Below are 16548 nucleotides of genomic sequence, written 5' to 3'. Positions count from 1 at the left end.
CAGTTTGGCTGTGCCCCCTCCCAGCTTCTTGTGCACCTCCAGCCTTCTCAGTCGGTAGAGCATGGGAAGCTGAAAAGTCCTTGGCTAGTGTAAGCATTACCTAGCAACAACTAAAACATGGGTGCGTTATCAACTTTGTTCTCATCCTAAATCCAACACACAGCACTGTACCAGCTACTAGGAAGGAAATTAACTCTATCCCAGCCAAAACCAGGACACTAGTCTAAGTATTAAGTAAACGTGTTGAGTATTTTTTATTTTGTTTCTTCAGATAGGTAGACTAATTCACTGATTCACGGGAGGAGACATGTTGGAAAAAATTGTTTCTGTATCATCTTTTTTTTTTTTTTCCTTTTAAATTTCAGTGACCCTCCTGTATGTGATTGAGGGCAGCTTAATACCCAGTGACTACCAAAAGGAAAACAAACAATGTTAGAAATATATATGGGGAGAAAATAAAAGGCCCATTGCTTGAATCAGTGTTAGTCACCTGGAATGTTGCATTCAGTTCCTAATTGCCTTAATGAAAAAAAAAATATTAGGAAACATTTGAGGGCAAGTCAGTGATTGGCATCACGAAAACAATCTGGTTTAAAACAGAAGAAGTTGAGGCTGTAGAAAGCAAGTATGAATGATATGAAGAAGGTGGATCAACTGCAAGGAAAAATATGCTTCATGGAAGAAAGTTGTTATAAAAGGCCTGTGTTTAAATACAGACACTGAAGAATTTATCAGGATTTGGAATATACAGTCATTCAAAATGGTAAATGAAAACATAAAGTTATATATGGGGTGTTTAAAAATATTTACCAGGAGTTAAAGGGACAAAAGGATACTTGATCTAAGCGTCCTCCACTTAATTTTCATTCCTTGTTATCTTATGCTTAGTATTTCACAGTAAAACGATGCGCTTGCATATAATATGAAGTGTAATTTTACAAACTTATTTTTAAGAAACCTAAAAATAGGGGAGGCAGTGTGAAGGTAATTAAAGAAATCTTGATAAAATGTCTTGGTCCCTCATGGTACTACTCTACATTTTCCCAGGAACCAGGAAAGGTGTTGTTAAACAGGAATAAAAAGGCAGGAAATAGCCAATGTATCTAGGGCTTGCAAAGGAATAAATTCTTCAGAGCGCGGAGTTTAGGCGACTCCCGTAGTCATCTATAACAATATGAACCAGAAAGATGGAGCTTTAAAAACTCTCCAGGCTCCACAAGCCAAGGGGCTGATTGTAGACCTTGCTTCTGGGGAAGGGACAGCATTTAAAACATCAGAACCATCTGAGAGGAACGTCAATGTATTTAATTTCTTTAGCTTTGTTCTATCATTTATTTAGCATACACTTGCGATATATATTTAGCCTCAGCCCGCAATTACTCAACTTCATCTGACACATCCTAGGCATTATTTTCCTGCGTGTACAGCAGTCCTTAAAATCATGGGCACAGCTCAGACCTGCGCCTGTAGCAGGGCTTGGGGGCAGCTAGAGCTGAACAGGTGGCCCAGCTCGTTTGAGAACTGCAGGCACCGGAGTCTCTGAAAGGTGGTTGGTGGCGTGTAGGAGCTGAGAGAGCTTTCAGGCAAGCCACAGGCCAATAGGAAACATGCCTGAGCCACACAGATTTTTATGGAATTTGTTAGTTAGAATAAAAATTATTTTTTAAAAAAATGGAATAGTGGAGAACATTAAGGGAAAGGGACGAGGAACGTGCTTACATTTAAGACCATTATTCTAATTGGGAAACACTGGCTAAGAACCTTGCCTTAATATAAAACTCAGTAACAAAGTTTCAAGCATCTTTAAAATGTCTGTTTTGGTGCACTTTCACACTATACCAGGTGCGTGACTTGATCTAGAATGGAAGTTCCCTTCCCTCCTTAATCACATTCTGTTTGTTTCCTGCTCACATAAGAACTGTAACAGACTTTATGAAAATGTGCTTGTACGCCCAATCATGATGAAACTGGCCATACACAAACCTTGAAGGACAAAAATTGCAGTGTTGCTTTAGGCTCGGGCCACTTCTAATAAAGGGCTCAACGCAGTGGTAGGGAGGCAAACGTGAAGTCGTTTCCCACTGGGGCCTGTATTGAAAATGTGGTAATGAAGTGTTCAAGCCTGAAGAAATAATGATGCCCTTTGAACAAATACCACCGTTTGCAGCAGATGGCCATGAATTGTTTGTGAAATATGGAAGCGGTAGATACAATTGTGTTTGATTGTAACATTATACATACTGTTCTAATGTATGTATCTTTTAATTAGATTAGTACCCTTGGATTCACGATCGGAGATAAAGTAGATGGTCCGTTCCAGCTGGAGATTGATTTTATTGGCCTGCTAAACGATAGAGCTCATACAGAAGAATTTGCCTATGAAACATATGAAAAGAATCCTCGAGTCTAAGTTGGGCTGGTGTCTTTGGGACATTCTTCAGATGCTTGGTTCATTTTTATAAAACACTTCTTAACGTGTGGCTTAAAACAACTTGAAGAGTCTATGTAAACATTAAAGAGATAAGTGCATGAAGTGTTGACTGTAGTAATCCGACTCGAGTGACACCGTTGGCATCTTCAAGCTGCCAAATACAGAATCCTGGAGAGACTGTACATACATGGAGCGGAACATAGCCTCAGGAGAGTTGTGATGCGTTCTTACAAAGTAGTAACTGTTGACTGGGTAAGTTTTGGCTTCTGTCCTGAGCTTTACAGAAATAAAAGTATTTCATGAGCTTGGTGTAGGTTTTTTTTGTACAACAATTTTATTTTCTACCTTATATGGTTTGTAGACAATTGTAAAACGCTGATATCCACTAGTTTTAAACTGGAAAAAGTATGATGAGAATTAATACCCTGAGGAATGGTGCTTAAGTGTGACTCAGCTGCTGAAATTTACAAAGAGCAGCACCCAAAGTGGAAAAGGCAGACGTATTTCAGTCTTTAGCTTTGGCCCCTTTGAATAACTTAAAAAAAAAAAAAAGCTGCCACTGCCAAGATTGAAACAGTAGCTGTGCAGTGGGCTTGGCTTTTTGTTGATGAGTCCTACCGCTTTATAGGGCTAAGGCTGCTGAACAGAAGTAGCGCTCCAGGGTTGGGCTGGGGGGAAACCCCCCATCACTGTCTGTTCCCTGAGGAGGCACTCAGCTCGATTAGCACCATTACAGGGGAGATGGGATCACACCTTGCTGATGTGTGCAATTAGCTTAACTTGTCTGTATGGTACGAAGTCACAGCCTCAGCTGGCGGCACAGAAGCTCACTACCTCCCTTTTTCTGAGAAGTCTGTTTTTCAGTAATTTAAGAAACACTTTAAAGAACAAGTGCTGAATGGTTTCCTTTCAGCTGTCACAAACCCAGTCTAATCAAAGCACTGACCACCTCCACGGTGACCTTGTTTAAGTGTACTTTACCAATATTAAACGTACCTATATTTTATATGGAAGAGGTGACAATAAAGCAAGCTGAAGCAGTGTCTTGTACTACCATTTTCCTCTTGCATGGAATTCAATAGCTTAAGAGCAAAAGAGGAGTGATGGTTATCACTTCTAAAGATACCAGAACAAATGTGCTTTTATAAAGTGGTAGGCAGGCTAATCGGTAAGGAAAACTTGTCACAAAAAAAGACACCAAGTAGTAAATACAAGTGTGAACAAAACTAGTGCTACACTAAGGAGGTAGTTATACATAGTACACTAGATATAATCAGTGATAAACAGGATATATACAAAATATTTATTTCCCCCCCTTGAGTTTATATTAAAAAAATTGATTGTTCTTGACATTTCAGCATATATTTTTAGGACACTAAATTCACTGAAACAATTATTTGCTCAAAATTCTAGCTGAGATGACAACTGCTAAGTTACCTTTCCAGTTCCATCCATAATAAATCCAGACAGCTTTTCTATGTATTTTTAAAAGTAACAATAACAACAGTTTTTAAATCTAAGGTATTGAATGTGCCTCAACACTACTATAACCTCTTCTAAGCATCATAGAGATGAAAAGCAGAAGAATTTTGTTAACGTCTGCTTTTTACCATGGAAAGGAACAGAACAACCTTAACTGTTCAAAGCATCCAGTTGGTAATCTGTAAAGCCACTTTTCAGTTGTGACTTTTTTAAAATACTGTGTTTTACAGTTATGTTATGCTGTAAGCTTTTAGTTTTCCAGAGAGCTTGCATATTTTTTCTTCTTTCCCTACTATGTCATAGGCATGCAATTAGAAATGCTGAATAATTACTGTAACAGTTGTAGAAATTAAGGATTGATTTGGAGAGCAGGGCAAGCAGACACCTCCAACTCCTGTGATTTACCAGTGGAGCATTTTGAAGCTTGCTTTCCAAGTGTGCGTTCCAGTGGGTAACAAATGCATTCTGGTGGAGAAGTCTGTCCTAAGTTGCAAGGAGGCTTCTTGAGCATCTTTCTTCTGCTTACGTTTTCTCCTTTAACATCTTTTAGTTAAAGGAAAACATTATTAAGCAACTAGAGAGAGTTCTAAGCTCCTACAAGTTTAGAGCTCTCATCTTGTTGGAGAAGTTGATCACTAAAACATTAAGCTCAGATGCATTTTAAGGTCTCATTCAACGCTCTCTGGATTCCACTAGCCAATAGCAACCCGAACCATACACAGACAGCACAAATATTTACATGACAGGAACGGTATTTACAGTGATTTCTTAGAGACTTCTTATTCCTCCTAACCCACAGATAGTCCTCTGCGGTTTCCGAGAGCCTGAGCCTTTTTCTTTTTTCTCTCTTGCTCATGTTTCTCACGCCTTTCTTCCCTGAAGGGGAAAAAGAGAGACAGGCCATGTCAAGTAATATCAAAGGTAGAGAGACAAGCAACCAAAAGAATCTGAAGCTGGCCAAGGCTTAACATCTATTTAACCAGCGTGCTGCATTTGCCATGGGCAGAGAGAACAGTTCCGTTTTGGACTGAATCCAAACATTCAGGCAAATACTTCTGCTGGAGACAGAAGTTGGAGGCAAAAATTGCTTTAATATAGAAGTATTCTTTCCTGAACTGCATATTTAAATCCTAAAAAGACAAATGAGTCGTCATATTATTTTAAATAACACTACTCATAAAAAGTGAACGGTGTACTAACCTTGTCTGGAGATGCGGCTGTTTGTAATCTTTCTTATGTGAAGAGATGTTGCTACCAACAGACTTATTTAGGACAGTATTTTCTTTAAATTCTCCCCAAGGTTTTAGTCGTCCTACAATTTAGGGGCAAAAAGACAGACTACTGAATTACTAGTTTAGTAATTGTGTGCTTAACATCTAACCGTGAATTTTTATACTAGCTAGCCTGTTTTTGTTGCTGGTTGACTTCAAGATGAAATGTCTCTTCAGCTGTATTATCAGTTTCACCAGCCCATTCCCCTACAAATAGTTTTTCTCTAAGTAGTAACAGGTGATTGTACTTAAAAGTAACACTCACCACACAAAATTCAGCTTCTCACACAACAGTGCACTTTTTAAAAAAATGAAATAAAAATAAGCCTCATTTGGTAAAGGAGTATCTCATATTGCCTGTACATTCATCTATTCAGTGGAATACAAGGATGTTTATGGGCTTTTGGTCATAAAGACTTATTCTTCAGTAGGGAGGCTCTTAAAGCACATATTAGGTAGAAATTTAACATCAGTCCACAAACTGTGTGGGAATCCAGAGAGGAAGGGAAAGGGACAGGAAAAGAGACTGAAAACGTTGCTGTATCATGGTTTGTATCAATGCCTTACTTTATGAGAGCTGAGTACAAGGGCTATGACCAACACTGCACAGGATCACGGTACCTTTATGTGGCTGATACCGAAGCGGCCTTGAGAGACTTGCTTTGAGATCAAATGTCTTCTTTGTGCTTGTGGGTTCTGCAGAGTGAGCTGCAAACTTGAAGGGAGTGATAACTACAAAAGGCATCAAGATATCACACTTAATTATAGTAGCAAGAACCACTGTACACAGCAAGTTGGAGAGTGCCTGTGAAGACCACCTTACCACTATCAAGACCAAAGAGCCGTTAAATGCTACCATCTGCTGCCTCTAAAGACAGAATTGCACTAGAAATAGGGAGCTTTCAGGTCTGGAGAGAGCAAGGGTTGTAGAGCATTAGCCCTTTTGCTCTGATTATGCTATGCAGTAGCATATATAGCTCCATGTATTTTTCTAGTCCTTCAGAGCAAATTGTGTTCCCTAGTCTCTATGCTTATTTGGAACCAAATGGATTTTCATATTAAAGACAGAAGCATTCTTCCGGAACACACCAGCTTCTGATCAGCAGTGGAACTTTTCTTTCCCCCTAAAAAATAACCAATCAGTATTGTCACACAGCAAGACAGGCAGCTCTGGGTTCTTGACCTGTGGTAATGTACCTGCCATGTTAGGGCACCAACTGTTAGATAGCAGAGCTGTGCTGGTGCAGAGATCGTTAGTAATCAGAAGACTTCTGCTTTTTCATACAGAGCTTTAGTTCCTGAGTTAATCAGGGTTGCTGAGGCTAATAACAGGTTGTCCTAAAACACAGCTAGAAGCCTGGTGCATGCCAATCCCGCAAGGAGAATGAGACCTCTGAGAAGGCATCGGGAACTCCTCTCGCCACAGATAACATCTCCCTGTACCTGTTATATGAATCTTTTGCTATGTAGTCCCTAAAGGTCTAGAACGATTTCTATCCCCTACATCCTATATTAGGCTTTTCTGTAGGTAGCTAGGTACCTGTGTTTAAGTCTTAGCACCTAACCATTTTAGTCAAAACACTGGAAACCAAAGGAAACAAAGAAACTACTGCAGTTTCTAAAGAATCAGTCATAAATTAGAGAATGAAATTAAAACCTGGGTCTATATGACATGAGGTTATAAAAAAATTTATATAACAATTCAATGAGACAAAGGTCATGATCTGAAAAAGCCAAATAATTACCATCCACTTTACCCTTTGATTCACTGAGATCATTATTTCTTGCATTTCCCTTGCTGTTTTGCCGACTTATTACTTTGCAGCTCTTTTGGCTATCAGGTGTGCAGATCTCCAAGTATGGAGACATTCTAGATGGAGTCTTGGTAAGAGAGCGTTTATGCTCATTATCTTTTGTGGCTTCCGAGAACCTGAAAATTGTTAGAAATATGAAGATAAAATTAGTCATCTACAAGGAATGTAAGCAACGTGACAGAATACAGAAGGTTCTGCATTCTACCTTTCTTACAGGTAGAAAGCTTTACTGTGTATAAGATGTTCACAGCTTATGCATAAACTGCACTAAAAATACCTTTGCTGACAGTTTTCAAGTTATGAGCCATCATCAATAGCAGTAAGTAATATTAGGAATTGCAAAGAACTGACTTTCTTGTTATTTTGGAGAGCAAATCTATTTGGATGTAATAAGCTAGTAGATTTCTTCACCAACAGATATGATTTACTTTAGATGTGGATTCTGTAGTAAAACATTCTGAACATTATATATAAATATTGTTAATATGAAGATTCAAATTAAGAAAAACTAAAAGAAAATTAACTAACAGAACTCAAAGATCTACAAGAGGACAAAGCTGGAAATTTTAGTCAAAACACGCAAGTTACCTGCATACCAAGACACACACATGTGCTGTATGTATGTGTGTATATACACACACATTTTTTAACGTATATGTGTGTGTATACATATGTATATGTGTACATATATATAAACATATGAAAGAAAATTCAAAATCTTGCATGAAGCCTTATCAAAAAGGTACTGAGAATAAGCTGACAGCCTGCAAGATATGGAAAGACAGTGAGTAAGTGAGTAAATGTTGAAGAACGCTATGTTTTGAGGGCTAGAAAGTTTATGAAGTGCAGCTTGCAAGATCCACCTCAGCACATCTCTGGACAAATGGAATGGAAGCGAGTTCTAGACGTGTTGTTTTGGTTTACGTATTGCTAAGAATCAAGTAGAGCTGCAGTAAAGACAATAAAGATCATCCAACCAGAGGCAGAATGAATATTGTTTTCATTTGTTGTTAGCTATTGAAATCAAAGATAGCACGTTCAAAGTAGAAACAAGGCCAGTAAGTTTATGAGCTTGATTTTACAAGGAATCTGTAATCTTGACCTTTGAATAGCAAAAGAACCGCATGCAAAAACTACAAATCCCATAATTATTTATTAGGACTTGTCAATATTAGAAGTCGCACTATCTGACTTAATAACCCCCCCCCCCCCCCCACACACACACACACTTTATTCCGGGACAAAAAAGTCCCAGCAGCTATAACCTTGGCATGCAAACGTTGAGAAGTGAAGGTTATCAGAAAAATAGAAAGTAACACAACTGAGACCTGAGATTAACCAGATATTGTCAGCTGGGGGAAAAGGATATGGGTAAATTATAGAATGTCTAAATCTGAACTTCAGTCACTATGGAAAGTTAAGTAAACTGAATAAAGTTGGAATTACTACAATAGTTAGAAACCGACAAAGAAATAGTAGAGACAAGGACTTTCACTGAAAAGAAAACTGGGCAAAAGGGCATTTATCAATGGAGTACCACATGGACCGTCCTTTTGATTCCTTCTTTTAAAAGGTTTTTTGTTCAAGACTTTAGAAAAATTAGTAATAAGCTAAAAAAATTTAACAAAAGTTCAGGAAATATTAACACAATAGAGCATTAGATTACTGTGTAGGAATAATGAAGGGCGTGTGCTGTTTTAAAAGGAAGTGAGATGAGGTTTAACAGCCTTGATTATGAGCTCATTCATTTAGCAATTCATCATGACTTTCTGGTGTCAACTTGGTTCCCAACTGCTAGAAACAACGCGCTTATAGTAGTCAATCACAAGATGAGCCTCTGCTCTGACATGGAAGGGGAAGGGGAGAGAAAAGGAAAAGAGAGTACCCAAAACCACCCCCAAATGATGAGTCCATTGCGAGACTCACCTGGAATACCACATACAGTTCTGGTTAAGTAATCTCAAAGATAAATTAATTCAGATATAACAGAGACTATTCGGTTACCTGACAAAATGGAAAACCTAACACAGTAAGAGAAGAAAAATAATTTGGCTTGGCTGGCTTAGCAAAATGAAAGCTGAAAGAGAGGCAAGACTCCTCTACCATCAGACATGAAAGTGAAGAATCAAGGTAGTAGTAGCACAGTAAGGCTTAAACCAGCCATAAAGCTAGGCTGAAAGTTAGTAATCACAAGAAGTCTCATGTCATTCATGTTTGGAATAGGAATAATGTAGATAATAATCACAGTCAGTGTTCATTATTTCATGTGTATCATACTAAATTGCTCACCAGTCGTTTTGGTTTGTTCTTTTTACCTGACATTCATTTTGGTTGTTGAAAGGACAGAAGGATTAAATGAAGATTTCCTAGATAAAATACTCCGATTGGCAGCATTCAGAGAACTGCGTGGTGAGCGCCGGAGGTTACTAGGAGTGCAGGTGGCGGAGAATCTGCCTCTTTCTGGATTTGGGCTGAATAAAAATGTTTTGCCACTGGTTTGTTTCTAGGGAAAAGCAAATCATGAGTTAGCACACTCTAATAAAAATTTATCAGAAAAGCCACTAAGAGGAAGGGAAAATACACAGTGAATTAGAAGCATGCAGTCTCTTCAGTTTTCCTCTTTTTTTCCCTTTAAAAACGTATTTTAAACATCAGTAGTTTTATCATTATTATGCTGATCTGAAAACACATACCTTAGAATTGTTACGTGGAGTGCCTTTTTCTGATGCTCTTAAGTGACTCGATTTTTTGGCCAGCACCTGCCAAAAGTAATTTGTCTTAAGTGTACATTGATACACTGTATGCCATAGAAGAGAGACATGTAGTGTTCAGGAGTTTCAGTGTTACTGTTTTGACACGTCCATTGACTTATTCATTCATATATTCATTGACACATTACTGTCACTTTTCTAAGGTCTGCCACACTCTGAAAGAGGCCCTATTAGCAGCTTTCACCCACGCAAGCATGAAATACAAAAAACTGAGGATCGGGGCCACCGAGAACAACATACATCGCATATATTTTAAAGGACAGTCATATGCAGTCATTGGACAATGGTTCTTTAAGGCACAAAAGAGGAACTTAATATTTAATTCCTACTTTTTGAAGGATAACCCATCCCCTTGGTTAAGTTCTGCAGCAATTCAAACAGTTGTAAGCAAAGGCTCCAGGAGATCCTTCATAAAAGTAATTGTGACATACTTATTTTTACTCAAAACTGACAAGTTATTTGTTGGTTCCTATAACAGTGTGTGGCTATAAATAGTTAATATGTAAAAACTTAAATAACTATACAAGTTACATACAAATAACTATATATAACTAGTTATATAGGACTGCAGTTAAATTTCACTGATCGTAACATTCCACTGCATGTACACACGACCAGCCACTTACTGCTCTAAAGAGACTGGAGATAAACGAATACGGGAACAATGGATATCTTCCTGTGTTATCGCTTACCTTGACTTCGTTGAGAGAACTGCTGCAGTTCTCAATCACTTTTTTTTTCCTCTCAATGTAGTCAGCAATAGATTCCATTTTCTTGAAGTGAGCCTCATGCAACTTTTTAAAGTCTTAAGAAGTTCCAAAAAAAATAACAAGAGTCACATATCTGATAAGTAGTCAACTTCCTTAGGAGCTTAATAGAAGAATCTTGCAACACCTATCGTTATGGCCTCAAAAAAAAAAAAGACTTATCCCTCTAGTTAAAGGCTGTGCATACACAGGTAACCAAACAGTATGAAATAGAATCTACTTCACCAGCTACATAGCCAGTCACCTGGTGCATGCTCTGCAGAATTGTAAAATCATAGAATGGTTTGGTTGGAAGGGACCTTTAAAAGATCACCTAGTCCAACCCCCAAATTCTGCAGTTAAAGAAAAAAATAAATACTTCCATATTTTAAATGAATAAATGTATTTTACAAAGTGATGAAAATAAGCTAAAACGTAGTAATACGGCACAACAGTAGTATTTATAAAGTTAAAACTAAACAAGCAGGAGTAATAGCACGTCTTCCTGCTCTTCGTTGTTTTGAAAATCATAAATGCAAGTATTATATACAAAAGATATCAAAGTGTTTGATAAACCAGTTTTATAACATACATGTGAGTCATTTACTACTATGAATTTACAAGTTAGAAGATATACCTTAAAATGTAACCTTTGGGAACTTTTTTGTTTGCTTGCTTTTTAAAGAGAAGATGTTCTCTTCTTCAAGCAGAAATGGAAATTTGGGTTATAAAAAGCTGTAAGTCAAGTCTCCGTTCACACACAGACAATACATCTAGATGGTAGGTTATCTTACTTGGTGTAGTAGCTTTCATTCCTGTTTTCCCAGACCTAGATGCACGGCCTGCATATAAAGGGATCTTCCCTCCTGCATGACGAGCATCACCTGGTACAGTAAGATTAGAAAAAATTGTTAGAACTACTGGAAAATATTTTAACGTCAACACAACCTTTTAAAAAGTATTTGTTCCAAAACACACCTTATCTCTTCCAAGTGGGCTTAGGTTTTGAGAAATAAAAACATCAGCTGGAATAGACATGTCCTAAGTCTCTCAAAAGCCCTTTAAATGGGATGTCAGTAACAGCATCTTGACAAACTACAAGCCCAGCGTGAATCTTACAGTCATACTGGGTTATTTTCTTTCAACAGTAAAGTATTTTACAGGGGAAGTTAACAAAAGAACTATGCTTATGGTAAGCAAAAACAACTTTAAATTCACAGGTCTTGATCTGTTTAATAAGCTAGTGTTTTTTAAATGTTGATAAAAGAAGAAATACCTTTTGGACAGCTTTTCTACTACTGCCTTACATACATACACAGGGTCTAAGTTCTTTTTATCATCTCTGCTCTCAGGTATAGTATTAAGCTCATGTTCACATTTTAGCGATCAATTTTATTTTATTAAGAAAAAAAAAATCAGGTAAAGATTTCACATAGAGTTCAATATTTGCATATCGAAAGCAAACATTTGCTTTTCTATTAATTCACATCCCCTTTAAAGTAAACTTGGATGACCTCAACATATTGAAAGAAATCCTCACTGGAAGTAAATAATGGAGGGCTGTTGGAAAAAAAAAAATAAAAAATCAACTTTTCAACACTAAATGTAGACATAGCATTTTTCTGTCACACAGCTCTTACTGTCTGAAATTACTGATAAAAAGAAAAACAAAACAAAAAACCAGAAAGCAGCCAGATACTCACAATTACAGTTATAGGAGGAGATGAGTACTGTGCCAACTGTCAGAATGAATGCTGCCTCAACCAAAGCATCCTCTACATATTCTATTGCTTCTGCTTTTAAAAGAACCTTCATTGAAAATCCCCATTTTCTAAGTTACTTTCAAAATTATAGATGGCCTCCGATAAGAATGTCCCTGTAAATTCTACTGAACAGCAAGAATATCCATAATACAGCTCGAGGACTACATACACTTAGTCTAACAGGAGCAAATAATGGTATGTATCTTATTTGACAGACCCACAGTATCAATAAATTATCAGATTGGGCAGACAAACTCATTTCTTCATGTGAGCTGCATTCACGAAGGAATAGGGGAGAAATGAATTCATATTTTCAGCGGCATCATGTTTAAAGGTCTAAAAAAGCCACCAGAGAGAAAAATGATCCACTGTAATACATTCAGATATTGTTAGGCTGTTTAAACAAATTATAAAGGATTCTGTCTGTAAGTCCTTTTCTACTAATTTTACTCCTGGGAAGAAAGTGACAAAACCTGTTCATCTGTAGTAAAAGAAAAGCGAAGCATGAGGAAGGAAGCTCTCCCTTTCTTGCCACTTTTTAAGGGAGACGAGTAGCATCTCAGAGGTATTCCAAAAGGCACTGATACTAAATGAGGTGCAAGACTCAAATACACTCAGACCTTCAAGAACTCCTTCACTAAAAACATCAGGTCCAGAGTTCTGAAGTCAAAGCCAGCAGAATTCCTACACTACAGAATTTGTGGATTCGTGTTACGGTATGTTAAACAAACAAGTACACAAACTCAAACTAGACAGATTTTTTCCATTATCCCCAAATAAGGTACTGATCACCAGACATGCCACAAAAATCTTTGTAGACACAATAAAATAACTAAAAAATGCATTTTAAGTAGTACAAATTACTAAACTTACTTTTTTGGGATTTTCTACTTACATTCATCTCCATTACTTTTAGTAGAAGTCTTCTCTGGTTGTTCTTTCTGACCAGTACCCATCCCTGGATTCTCAATAGCTCTCTTTTTAGTCACTTGTTCCTTGTTTTGGAATACTGTCTGCCCCTTTTCTTGCTCAGCCTGAGGCACTTCATTTTCTTTCATTTCAGAATGCTCCTGCAGTTTAAACATACTTCATTTAAACAGTTTGTTCCGACTGAATATAAAGAAAGGCTGTTGTTCCGAGAACAGTCAGTCAGTGGAACAGGTTGCCCAGAGAGGTTGCATAGCCTCCATCTTAGAGGTTTTCAATGTCAGATTAGATAAAGCCTTAAGCATTGTGGTCTAACCTCATAGTTGACCCTGCTTTGATCAGGAGATCGAGCAAGACACTTTCTGAAATCCAACCTGAATTAACCTATGAAGTACTTACCCTGTTATTTCACAAACAGATCTATATTAGAAAGCACAGCTCTAACATTTAAGTATAAAGTTGCCTTTATTGACAAAAGTTAATTATTTGCAAGTAAAAATAAATTCAATGGCTGTTACTTTTTACTATTGTAGCTTTGGTTACTGTACAATTCTCTATCTAACACTAACACGTTAATGCTCATCATCTTCTCATTTCCCTCCTCTAACTCTAAATCAGTAAAAGTCTTTCACACAGTTCTTAGTTCACTCACTACTTACATGTAATTCTAGAGAAAAATAATTCTACCCCCATCTCACCTTGAAACTTCCCCTCCCTCAGTCATACAACCCATGAATAAAGAACCCACTGAGAGGAGTGTGTTTAAATTATGCTTGGGGAAGGGGGAAGGGGGGTGGCCAACACACAAAGCCAAGCAATGCAAATCACCTCTTTCTCAGCAGAAAGCCCTGCATTTTCTTCACTGGTATTAGTTTCCTCATTGGAGTTCCTCTTTTTTCTGTTTGTTTTCTTTTCTTTACCACGTCTTTTTGTAATAAAACACACTGAATCAGGCATAATTTCCTCCTGATTGCTCAGTTCATCCAATTCAATGGAAGCAGATGCACTTTTTTCAGAGTCCTGTAGCAGAAACATACTATAATGTGGAACATATCCGACACAAACATAAATTAGATACTCCAAAGAGACAGTTTCAATTTTATTACTGGAAAAAGTATTTCACACAGAGGAAAAACAGTAGCATGCCATTTAGTAGCATAGTAATCAAGAAATTGGCAATATCGAGATTTCCCTAAACATCAAAGCTCATTGTTTGAAGACTTTAAAAAGAAGTCCTACAGTTGTTTTATTATATAGCATTTTAATAAGATTATAAGAAACTAATACTTTATCTTTGAAATCTGACTTGCATGGTGCTGTGACTCTCCCAGATCTGTATGCTTCTGTGGAATACTCTTCACGAAAAAAATCAGAGCCTCTTCCATGCTTGTTAAAATTAAAAATAAGCTGACAAGGTTTACACTAGTTCCTCAAACCTTTAAAGAAGATTTTAAAGGAAGCACTTAAAGGGAGACGTATTTTAGAAAAAGCAGATCCCAATTTACTTTCTATCAGAAACATAAAAAACATCACCATACCCAACAAAATAATTCAGCTTACAGAAGGAAAAACTTTAAAGAAAAGTTAAGAAAACAATATGTTAAGAGATGAATAAAGGAAATGTCACAATTGTGTCACTTTCATTACAGTGTCAGTGTAAGTAAATTGTAGTAGGTGCAAAATGCTTTCTGATGAGTATCTAGTACCTTTCATCTAGGCGTGCAAAAGGAATAAAATATTTTTATATTTGGTACTGACTAGTGTCTGGAGCTAAAGAGGCAAAAATTAAGATTTGTTCAATGGAAATTAAATGTTAGTGTTCACAGAGAAGAATTTTGTACAGATGTTGAAAAATACATTGCTAATTTTGGCAGCTGAAAGGAAATCAGCTGTGGGTCATATAGGAGGCCACTTCAAAGCTAATATTAGCACATCTGTTTCTACCAGTTCATGATGGCATTAAACTAAAGGCACTGTTAAGAAAAAAAGTATTTTTATTACAGTTCACATCATGGTAAAAAACAACCTTCAGTACATGCCCTGCTCTACTAGTTACAAAGTTAGATCCATCTCTCTTAAAAAGAATGGCTGATTTATCATCTATTACCATATTTTCATTTTCTTGTTTTGTTCCATGAAACTGTTGCTTCAGTGCTTTCAACAATTTGTCTGCCTGGAGAGAAATCAAAACAAAGATGAACCAAATATTGCATTAAGTCATCAAACAAAAAACTGCATAAACCCAACTAGTGTCCTATAAATTGATCCAAGAAACAAGCAGAACATTTCCTGAATCCAATGGAATAAGGCATGCCTAGAGCTTCATTCAAGTCAGTCAAATTAGAGAAAGCGCTTAAGGCCGCAGATAAATATGTAGCATATTCTCCAGAGGCACAAAGACAAGTTTCCTTGACTAGGTTTCTTCCGGTCTGTCTATTTTCCAGAAAGTTTAATTGTTCAAGGACGAATGAGACTGTTTTTAGCAGCACTGCCTAGCAGAACATGAATTAAAATTGTATCAAGTTTCTGCAATAACTTCTGTCTTGCCCATACTACACACAAAGCATTCTTCTGATCCCTTACATATATTCAACAGTAATAGCAATAAAATAACAACAACAAAATTACATCATTGATATTTTAGGGTATGAAAGACTCTTAAATACCTAATGGGAAAGGTCAGCATAAAATCAAATCTGAACTAGAAGTTTAAGAACAAAATAACCCAGAACTAAAACCCCAAGCAGAAGTCTTAGTCCTGTCAGGACAATGAGTTCCTTTGTCCACCTAAATCGTGGATCTTCTTTCTTTTAAGGCTTTATGCCTTCTCCCACTGGTAGTGCAGCAGCCTGACCGCTGCTGAGTGATTTACTGGCAGTGCCTACCAGGAGAGTTCAGGCCACCGTCATAAATCTGTAGCTCTAGGCAAAAGAGATGGGTGCATGCTTAAATTTCTCGTTCTTAACCACGACAAATAAACAAACACACGCAGTCCCGTCCCGTCCCTTAAGGCACCCTATTGTTAATATTCTTCCGATTCCTGGTCGTAAAAAAAACCCCTACAACTATCCGCATCGCGGGGGGTTGCAGCGCGGTAACCCGTCGCGGACATAGGCGGGCCCGGCGGCAGGCTGCCGACGCCGCGGTGCTGAGCACTGCAGGGACGCGCTCGCAGAGCTGCGGGCGGACCCCGCGGGGTAGCCCCGCGCCTCCCCTTCTCGAGGCCTCCGTAAAAACGGAGCCCCGCAAAACCAACTTTTCCTTCCAGCGTGTGCCCGTCACGAAGGCGCACGGACACAGCGCCTCGCGCTGCGGAAGGGAACTAACGACCCGGACGCGTCTG

General features: G+C 37.8%; 2 protein-coding genes across 5 annotated transcripts in view; one reads left to right on the top strand and one right to left on the bottom strand.

Moving 5' to 3' along the window:
- Window positions 1-2735, top strand: part of NDUFAF1 (NADH:ubiquinone oxidoreductase complex assembly factor 1) — a 9112-nt gene extending 6377 nt beyond the window's left edge. For 3 of the 4 annotated variants that reach the window (XM_009277541.2, XM_009277542.2, XM_009277543.2), the window contains exon 5: window positions 2270-2735. In XM_009277541.2, the coding sequence (XP_009275816.1) occupies window positions 2270-2410 (141 nt within the window). In that variant the 3' untranslated portion in view covers window positions 2411-2735. The remainder of the gene's footprint in view (window positions 1-2269) is intronic. The other variant, XM_009277544.2, reaches the window with a different exon arrangement.
- Window positions 2736-4701: 1966 nt separating this feature from the next.
- NUSAP1 (nucleolar and spindle associated protein 1) overlaps window positions 4702-16548 on the bottom strand; it is a 12181-nt gene continuing 334 nt past the window's right edge. The window contains exons 2-11 of the mRNA XM_009277540.1: window positions 15313-15378; window positions 14034-14225; window positions 13174-13348; window positions 11310-11399; window positions 10462-10574; window positions 9314-9501; window positions 6942-7114; window positions 5806-5916; window positions 5114-5225; window positions 4702-4789 (exon numbers count right to left, since the gene is read on the bottom strand). Coding sequence (XP_009275815.1) covers window positions 4702-4789; window positions 5114-5225; window positions 5806-5916; window positions 6942-7114; window positions 9314-9501; window positions 10462-10574; window positions 11310-11399; window positions 13174-13348; window positions 14034-14225; window positions 15313-15378 — 1308 coding nt within the window. The remainder of the gene's footprint in view (window positions 4790-5113; window positions 5226-5805; window positions 5917-6941; window positions 7115-9313; window positions 9502-10461; window positions 10575-11309; window positions 11400-13173; window positions 13349-14033; window positions 14226-15312; window positions 15379-16548) is intronic.

The sequence above is a fragment of the Aptenodytes forsteri genome, unplaced genomic scaffold (genome assembly GCF_000699145.1).
Source record: "Aptenodytes forsteri isolate BGI_AS27 unplaced genomic scaffold, ASM69914v1 Scaffold146, whole genome shotgun sequence".
NCBI lineage: Eukaryota > Metazoa > Chordata > Aves > Sphenisciformes > Spheniscidae > Aptenodytes > Aptenodytes forsteri.
This window is presented reverse-complemented; position numbering and strand designations above follow the sequence as displayed.